Here is a 10,000-nt window from a genome sequence, read left to right as displayed (position 1 = left end):
TCACCCTCACATCGTCTCCGCCTTGTCAATGGAGGATGTTATTTTCTTTTTTCTTTCCTTTATTATTTTCCTTCATTTAACTTCCTGTATTTTCCCTTATTCACTTTCCTTCCTTCTTTATCATCATTTTTCACCCTCACATCGTCTCCGCCTTGTCAATGGAGGATGTTATTTTCTTTTTTCTTTCCTTTATTATTTTCCTTCATTTATATCCCTTTATTTAACTTGCTGTATTTTCCCTTTTCATTTTCCTTCCTTCTTCATCATCGCCATCTTTTACCCTCGCATCGTCTCCGCCTTGTCAATGGAGGATGTTGTTTTCTCTTTTATTTCCTTTATTTCTTCCTTTCCTTCATTAATTTTCCTTTCTTTATCTTCCTTCCTTCTTTATCACCTCCATCTTTTACCCTCACCTATCATCTTCCACCTTGTTAATGGAGGATGGAATTTTCTTCATTTTTCTTGTGTTATTGTTATCCTTTCGTCTTGTTTGGATTAAGTTTATTTATTTAGTTTTTTCTTCTTTTTTTCTCTTTTATCTCCTTCGCCGTTTCGCCACTGATCCTTAAAATCCACAAACTCTTTCATCCACTTCAAACTGTTTTGGGTGGATGATATTTTTTGTCTGTTTTTCTTCTTCATTTTCCTTCTTTTTTTTTTAGTTAACGGATTTTTTTATTTTATCTATCTGTTGTTGTTGTTGTTGTTGTTGTTGTTGTTGTTGTTGTTGTTTTCCATTTACGTCTTCACTGTTTACGGTGGTCATTTTTTTCTTTAATTTTTCTCATTTTCTTTTTTCTCAGACGTCGGATTTATGTTCTGTTTATCTATTCTTGTTTTTGTTTTTCTTTTACTTCTTCGCTGCTTCCTCACTAACTCTTAAATCTTTCCTCTTTCCTATCCTCTAATTTTCCATCTATGTAATTATTCTTTTCAATGGCGAGTAGTTTGTTCTCTTTTTTACTGCATTTTCCTTCTTTACTAATCAAATTCATCTTTATTTACATTCTTATTCATTGCTCCTTCTTCGCCGTTCGTTCACTGACCTCGCTTATCCACACCTCCTCCTTCCTCCTCCTTCCATCCTTCATTCAAAACAACATCGGGTCAAATCACACGTAACACCCTTTCAAAGCATCCAGCCGTGTTATCTTCGCTCCACAAATACATTTAAATACATCTCTCGCTCTATGCCCGGGGCGCCGCGCATTTCCACAACTCTTATCAGATGCTCCGAGGTTCTTGCACAACGAGAACTGTTTACCTCTGACACACTACCACCACTCCCACCACTACCAGCATCTCCACCCACAGAACACCACCACAACGAGATAACACAAGCCAGCATCCTCCTATTCTTCCTCCTCAAGCACACAGCCACACACTGACACCATCACTGCCTTCGTTTTCTTCTTTAATACAACACTTTACGAGTCACACGCACGATATTAAGCACCGGGTTCAGTCTTTTACATTAATGACTTTCGACGGAGTAGATCTAGAGAGGGAAACGGCCCGGAATAGGCGTGATAGGCTCCTAAAACCACACAGTCGCCCAGCCTTCCCCGCCCTCAGCTAATGATGGCCTTGGCAGAGTTGCACACACCCGCCCTCCCCACCTGTCCGCTGCACACTGGCTGAAGGTGAAACTGAGGCTCTGAGACTGCCTCCCCTGCGCCGTGCCCAACCCAAGCAGCTGCCACGCTACACCCCGCCCCTTTCCATTCTGTATTGTCTGTTTTGTAGAGTCCACCTATCTTCTCGTTCTCTGTATTAACTATCATTTTTATATTTTTTTTTGTTAGGTGTTACTTTTTTTATTTTATTTTATTTAACTGGGTATTTTTTTCTCATCCATCCACTTTCTCTTTTCTTCCTTTCTTTTAGTCATTCGCATTTAAAATCATCTCTACCTGTTCCTTCTTTATCTCTTCCTCCTCCTCTTTCTCCTCCACCTGTTTCTCTCCACTTCCTCCTCCTCCTCATTTTCCTCCACCTCTTCTTTCCCGTCCCTTCAAAATTATTCCTCCACTTCCACCTGTATTCTTCTTCCACTCAAATTTTTCTTTCTATTCATTTTCCACCTGTTGTTTTTTCCCCCACTCCACTTTTTTTTCTATTTCTCCACCTGTTGCTTTTTCCCCCACTCCACTTTTTTTTCTATTTCTCCACCTGTTCATCTTCACCTCTTCCTCCCTCCACCACTCCCTCCACCTTAATTATCCACTTTCTCCCCGCCTCACCTGCTCACCGGTAATTACTTCTCATCCGTCACTCTTCCACCTTCCTCTTTCACGTTTGTCTTTATCTACCATCTTTATCTTCAATACCTTTTTTCTTGACCTATTTACACCTGTCTTTACCTATTGTCTTCAGCCGCTATGCTTTATTTACCGCTTTTTATACCTATCTTTACTTTCAAACCCTTCTTTATCTTTTTCTACAGCTGTCTTTACACCTGTTTTCTTTGCCCTATACATCTTTTTCTTTCCCTGTTTACACCTGTATTTACCTATTTTCTTTACCTTCAACGCCTTCTTTACTTTTTTTCACACCTGTGTTTACCTATCTTTTTTTCATCTTCCAATACCTGTCTTTAACTTTTTTTTTATAATCTTCCAAACGTTTCTTTTAACTTTTTTTTATAACTGTTTCTTTAATTTTGCTTCTCTCTCTCTCTCTCTCTCTCTCTCTCTCTCTCTCTCTCTCTCGGTTACGCTTGCCTCTTTTCTTTTGTTTTTTATCGCTTTCTTTTTGTGTTTCTTTTTTGGGGGGGGAGCATTGATGTTTTTTTTTATTGTTGTTGTTGTTGTTATTGGTGGTGGTGCAGTTGTTGTTGTTGTTGTTGTTGTTGTTGTTGTTGTTGTTCATGTTTTTTCAGTTAATGCAATATATCGATACTCTTCATATAATTCACAACGACCAGTAACACTACAGAGATTAAGATAAAAAATTACAAAAATCTGAAAATGTTACGCTCTGATTACACACACACACACACACACACACACACACACACACACACACACACACACACACACACACACACACAGATAAGCCTTGTTACACCTACGAGCTGGGATTATTATGCCAAGGACAGGAAGGCAAGTAGAGAGGAGGAGGAGGAGGAGGAGGAGGAGGAGGAGGAGGAGGAGGAAGGAGGGAAGATGGGAGAAGTGGAAGGAATGGAGAAAGGAATGACGTAGGAATGATGACCAAAATGAGAGAGAGAGAGAGAGAGAGAGAGAGACAGAGAGAGAGAGAGAGAGAGAGAGAGAGTAAAATGATGATCTCAGAAAACGAAAAGGTCCTCCACATTGCCCGAGAGAAAGTTCTCTCTCTCTCTCTTATCACTTATGTATTTATTTTCTTCATTTCTTCATCTTTGTTTCCCCTAATCCTTTGTACTTCCTTATTTATTTATTTTCATTCACATTTCCTTCATTTCTTCCTCATTTCTTTGACCTTTCCATATCCTTTACCTTACTGTTTCGTCTATTTCCATTGCTATTTACTTATATATTTTTCTTTCTTTACTTTCCCTCCCAATATAAGGTCAGTCAGGGGTCGGGTGAACTCTAATCGTTTTCTTTATCGTAACAGCACAAGGATCTCTCATAACAGCATCCAGCGTCGCCAGAGGGTCGTGCTCAGCCTCTTATATTTGCCGCTGTCCGACCCCAAAACTGTCTCCTTCACCTCAATAGTTAGATTTATTTATAGTCATCGTTGAAATGGTTAATTATCGATGTCTTCCTTTTGCAATAGTTGTGGGAAAACCGAAAAACACGATGCTCTGAGTACGATAATCTGGGAACGCTGATAGCATCGGACCCCACAGAGTACACACACAAGGCAGGGCTGAGGAGGATCAAGCCACACCCAATCGTCTGATCCTGAGCGGTGAGTCTTCGCAAAGCTCACATTTCAAAGCCTTTACACTGGGCGCAAAACTTTTTACAGGTGAGCAAAGGAAGGCAACGAATTGGATATATGGGATAAGTACAGTATTATTGTGCTTTTTAATCGGATTTCTTTTCACTCCTATTGCAGAGTCTAACGTGGTTTTTTTTTTCAACAGCAAAGGAAACAGTTCAAGGGCATAAAAAAAGGAAACTAATGAAAAAAAGCCCGCTACTCACTGCTCCTAAAAAGAGTTCACCCGTCCGCTGCGATTGGCACGGATTTGGCTTTCCCTGGTAGTATGGTAACATAAACTCTCAGGTCCTTCTCTGCCTCTGTGGTGGATAGTGGAGTGTTTCCCATGTGGTGTTGGTATGCTGGATATCCCCTCCCAAGGTGCATGACTTTACATTTTCTTCACTGAATTGTAGCAGCCACTCTTTTGTTCCACTCCTGTAGCTTGGTGATGTATTCTTGAAGGAAATCCGAAGCCAAGGGGTTGAGAGTGGCCGAAAGATAGGTCAATTTCGGGGTGAGAGGTGTCCTGATGGTGCACTAGGGTCGGTATTTTAAGGCACTTCCACCTCACATCACTATTTCTCAAGCCAAAACAAAAAGGAGTTAACCCGGTAGCAGCGACGGGCCAAATTTGTGCCATGATTTAAACCCGCCCAAAATAGATGATACATAAGCTGATCAGAAATGCTTCGATATATATTATGAAATGGTTTTGTGAGTGATGATTTTTTCTTATTTTTCTCGCTTAGAGGAACCATTAAGAAACATGATCCCTGCTGCTACCGGGTTAATTAAACGCGTCCTCATGAGGGTTTTTTCACGTTCATGAGACAGAGACTTTTCCAAACTGCCACTGGGGTCATAAAACTACCCCTGGAAATGCCCACAACTCCTACGAAAGCCTTGTTGAATGTGTGTGCTTGGGCGTCGAAATAATTAAGAATATAGTCGTAAGATTTTTCCCATGCGAAGACTTTGTCAAACTACCACCAGGGTCATAAAACTACCCATGGAAATGCCTCTCACAACTCCTACGAAAGCCTTGTTGAATGTGTGTGTGCTTGGGCGCCGAAATAATTAAGAATTTAGTCGTAAGGTTTTCCCATGCGAAGACTTTGTCAAACTACCACCAGGGTCATAAATCTACCCATGGAAATGCCCACAGCTCCTACGAAAGCCTTGTTAAAGGTATGCGCTTGGACGCCGAAATGCTGAACCCGGTAGCTGCAGGGATCATATTTCTTAAAGGCCCCTCTAAGCGAGAAAAATGAGAAAAAAATCATCACTCACGCAAACCATTTCATAATATATATCAACGCATTTGTGATCAGTTTATTCATCATCTATTTTGGGGGGTTTATATCATGGCAAAAATATGGCCCGTCGCTGGTACACGGTAAAGCCGCTAATTTGTCCCGTCGCTGCTACCGGGTTAAGAGTTTGGCCCTAAGGTTCCCACACGCGGATAACCCAGAACAATGAATCTGGGAGAATAAGATAACAAGCGGCACGGAAGCGCGGCAGCTGGCGAGGCAGGATGAGGATTTACTCTGGGAATTAGTCTTCATCTACGAGTGCATGGCGGCGTGGGCGCAGCTGACTGTCTGGCGAGGCTCTGCGCCGCCCTGAGTTGGTATTTTCAGACGCTTCCACTTCCCACACCAACCATTTCCAAAGACCAAAAAGGAGATTAATCGGGTTCAAATAAGTATTTTTTACGCTCATGGTACAGAATAATGGTCAAACTACAACCAGGGTCATAAAACTACCCCTGGAATTGCCCAAAACCCCTACGAACGCCTTGTTAAATGTGTGTGCCTGGGCGCCGAAGTGTTTCAGAATATGACCCTTGGAGGCCTTACCCGTATTGGCGGTCTTTGGGCACGGCTGTGGCGACGGTGTGTTCAAGTGTAGGGTGTGTTTTGTTTGCCTAACACACTCCACCGACGGTTAATAATTGACTACATAAATCCACACGAGCTAGAGGCGCTACGAACTAAATAAACTTGCATGACAGAAAACCAGAATTCACAGTCAGACTCTGAAACATATATACAGTCCTCACCAACAAGGAAATCTTCATAGTGAAAAGAAATAACGAAAACTTCACCAAAATTTTGCAGGAAGTTGCACCTAAAATAGAATGGAAATAACAATATCACAAAAAAAAAAATGTCTCCGCAAACAAAAATACTGATGCAGAGGCGCAGGAGCATGGAAGTACTGTCAGCCAGAGAAGAAACAATCACAGCTCAGCACCATCCCTTCCCTTTCCCTCCCTCCCTCCGTTTTCTCCACGCCTTCATTACGAACATAACAGAAAAGGAATATGCTTCTTGCTTCTATAGGTTCCTTTCCATTCAGCACCTCTTCTCTTCTTGCAGCCTCTCTCCCACCCCCCTGCCACCCTCTTCCCACCCCACACACCCCTGGGTACTCACGGCGGCACTCCTTGGCGTCGTTGGAGGTGGCGCGGCCCCAGGGAGCGTCGTTGTAGAAGGGCAGGCACTCTTCACAGTCCCGCCCCGCCGTGTTGTGCTCGCAGCGGCACACCAGCTGGCTCTGGCCGTCCACGCCCGTCGACTCCACGCACTCCGAGGCGTGGCCGTTACACTTACACCTGGAGGAGGGGCAGAGGGAGGAGGTTAGTGCGGGTAGTGCCCTAAGGTAAGTTTGTTTGATCAATATTGTCTTTATGGCCAGATATACCTATTTTGCGGGACCAGTTCGGTATTTTTACGGCCTATAATGAATGTTTTTATTTCAGAACAACTATTATCAGCTCCCTCAACTCCTTCATCTTCTCCCTCACCACCAGTCACTACCATCATTTTCCAACACCATTATCCCTCCGTCTACTACTTCTTCCACTACTCCGTCACTATCATCGGCACTGCCACCATAATTTCCCTTCACCATCCACATAACGTCACAGTAACTATACCGTCAGCCACTGTAGCTAAAACTCGGCTACGATGCTTTGGAGACACAGCCGCAAAACTATATTCAAGCCTTGGATCAGCCCGCGAGAAGTGCCATTTTCTTTTAACTTCCCATAGAAAGTACCGTTTTCTGTGTACTCTCCCGGTAGAAAACTAATCTATTTTATTGGAAACTAATTTATTTTTCGGTGCTATTTACGAGTTTTAATTTTATTTATTCATTTATTCTGTCATTATTTTGTAGTAAAGAAAACAAAACAATAGCTACGTCAAAAGAAAATTAGCTCTTCTAAGGTTAATTACTCTATTTAAATACTCTAACTTATTCTAACTACTCTGAGACACTTATTACGACCATTAACTCTCCTTATTCATGAACGTCACAATTTTTGACAATAGAGGAGACAGACCAAGAACCGAAGGAGAGCAAACAAAATCCCTAATAAATCATGCAAAGAGAAAGGGAAAACGCTAGAAGAGATCATCAAATTAAGCTGCCAAGGTGTGTTAGTGACGATCCCCAGACGCATCAGGACTTAACGACGATAATGATAACTATAAATGAGTCTCGTTATTTGAGTGTAGGAGAAAGTGTTTGGATCGGAGGTCGGTATAAAGAAGAGGCTGAGTAAGACCCGCTTCGTTTGCTTTGATCGTTACCAATGGCGGCGATCGACGGTATAGTATTCCCCGTGAGACTGGCCTATGGGGTAGTGGCGGCTGCAGACGAAGCGAGAGGCGTTGAGAGTATGTAGCAAGGTGCGGGACTAGGCTAACCCCGCAACCACCACTACCCGATCGCCCAGTTTTACGTGGAAATAGCGGCGATAACAGACATTGGTAACGATTAACACAAACAAAACGACTGTGAAAGCGACCCTATGGCAATGTGGCAACGCTGGTAGGGGAACACACCTGCCGCCCACAGCCAAGTCGGTGATGGCGTAGAAGTAGGAGCGCAGAACCCGCGTATCGCCGAACACCTCGTCTCGGAAGGTGTTGAGGCGATCCAAGATGATGCGGATCTCCGTGGCGGTCACCCAGTCCTGTGAGACGAGGAATACATAGGAATACATAGGAAGAACAGACACCAGAAGACCTTAGCATGAGTGAAGGGCAGAAAGAATGAGACGACGAGGGTTACACAGGAATACATAGGAAGAACAGACACCAGAAGACCTTAGCATGAGTGAAGGGCAGAAAGAATGAGACGACGAGGGTTACACAGGAATACATAGGAAGAACAGACACCAGAAGACCTTAGCATGAGTGAAGGGCAGAAAGAATGAGACGACGAGGGTTACACAGGAATACATAGGAAGAACAGACACCAGAAGACCTTAGCATGAGTGAAGGGCAGAAAGAAAGAGACGAGTAGGGATGAAAACTTGACATGAGAGCTAGATTCCGGAGAGACGAGGAGGCAAAAAGTAAGATGAAAAGTGAAATCCAGAAAGAACAGAGGCGGCAAAGAATAAAAACCTAACATAGCAGTGAATCGCAGGAGGAATAGAGGCGATGAGGAGGCAGAACGTGAGATGAAAAGCGAAATCCAGAAAGAAGAAAACTAAACATAAGTGAATCACACACAAAAATAGAAGCGACAAGGAACAAGAACCGAACATGAGAAGTACAGAGGAAAGAGACAACGAAGAGACAGAACGTAAGATGAAAAGTAGAGTCTGAACTAAGGAGAAACAGCAAGGAATAGGAGCTTAGCAAAGGAGCGAAGTGGTGCAGAGGTAAAAAGAGGCGACGAAGAGGCAGAAATTATTGTGAGAAGTGAAATGGTAGCCTACAGAGAGCAAGAAAGAGGGGACGAGGGATAAGAACCTGACATGGGAAGTAAGGAAGTACAGAGAAGGAGAAGGCGACAAGGACGTAGAAATTAGCATGAAAAGCGAAGTAGTACAGAAAAGAAAGAGGAGACGAGGAATTAGAACCTAGCATGGGAGGTAAAGAAATGCAGAGAAAGAGGAGGCGACAAGGACGTAGAAATTAGCATGAAAAGCGAAATGGTACAAAAAAAGAAATAGACGAGGAAAAGAAACTTAACATTGGAAGTGAATGAAAAGAAAAAAGGAGACGAAAACGTAGAAAATAAAAAGTTAATCTAAGAAAGAAAAGAAGCCTTAGGGAATAGAATATAAGATGAGGCGTAAAGTGAATTAGTACAGAAAAACGAAAGTAAAGTTATGTAGAAATTATATAGATATTGTAAAGTTAAATAGACACAAACGAGGAAACTTAGATGTGGAACAGTATGGAAACAAATGTAGTCTGAAGAAGAGAAATGTGTATATAACTAAATGAAACAGCAGATAAACGAAACTATAACGAAAGATATAAAACAGAAACGGAAAAAAAACAAGTTAAGAAATACAGTATAATCAAGTAAAGGAAGGAGTGAAGCAATATAAAAATAAAATATGTGAACTTTGCATGTATTTTAAAGGGCAGGATGACTAGACTTTTTAAGAGACAAATCTATTAATATCTATCTATCTACAAATCATCTATCTAACTATCTATCTTTTTTTTACAACAAAGGAGACAGCTCAAGGGCACAAAAAAAGGAAACAATAATAAAAAAAAGCCCGCTACTCGCTGCTCTATCTATCAATCTATCTATCTATCCATCCATCTATTTTTTTTACAACAAAGGAGACAGCTCAAGGGCACAAAAAAATTAAACAATAATAAAAAAAGCCCGCTACTCACTGCTCTATTTATCTATCTATCTAATCATCTATCTATCTATCAATCAATCTTTCTTCCCCTCACCTGCAGCTCGGGACTTTGTTCAAACACGTAAGCCGACGGTCGCCCCTCCAGCGTCGAGAAGGCCACGTTGCCGCCTGTCAGTGGTGAGATGTCGGAGAACTCGGAGGTGCAGAGGGCCCGCGTCTCGTCCTCGCGCCGAACATACGTGGAGTCTGGGATACCGTACGTGTCTCGGCAGGTCGCGCTGAGGGTGAAGGGAGAAGGGTGTTAGCGAAGGGTGCAGTAGGAGGGACGAGGGGAGGTGATGTAAGTGCCGAGAGAGGAGGTGATGTTTGTACCGAGAGAGGAGGTGATGTTAGGATTACAGCACACCCAAACACCATTATTAATCATCAACATGCAAACATTTAAGA

General features: G+C 42.4%; 1 protein-coding gene and 1 long non-coding RNA gene across 3 annotated transcripts in view; both read right to left on the bottom strand.

Annotated features, from left to right (window-relative positions):
• Positions 1-10,000, bottom strand: part of LOC126986584 (laminin subunit gamma-1-like) — a 73,818-nt gene that overhangs the window by 33,964 nt on the left and 29,854 nt on the right. For both annotated transcript variants that reach the window (XM_050842846.1, XM_050842847.1), the window contains exons 4-6: positions 9,648-9,831; positions 7,779-7,909; positions 6,363-6,541 (exon numbers count right to left, since the gene is read on the bottom strand). In XM_050842846.1, the coding sequence (XP_050698803.1) occupies positions 6,363-6,541; positions 7,779-7,909; positions 9,648-9,831 (494 nt within the window). The remainder of the gene's footprint in view (positions 1-6,362; positions 6,542-7,778; positions 7,910-9,647; positions 9,832-10,000) is intronic.
• LOC126986588 (uncharacterized) lies at positions 702-2,637 on the bottom strand. Its single transcript, XR_007739829.1, has 2 exons — positions 2,129-2,637; positions 702-2,084 (listed from the first exon to the last, which is right to left on the bottom strand). It is a non-coding gene; the product is annotated as an uncharacterized LOC126986588 (long non-coding RNA).

This window comes from Eriocheir sinensis, chromosome 62 (assembly GCF_024679095.1).
Source record: "Eriocheir sinensis breed Jianghai 21 chromosome 62, ASM2467909v1, whole genome shotgun sequence".
Lineage (NCBI taxonomy): Eukaryota > Metazoa > Arthropoda > Malacostraca > Decapoda > Varunidae > Eriocheir > Eriocheir sinensis.
This window is presented reverse-complemented; position numbering and strand designations above follow the sequence as displayed.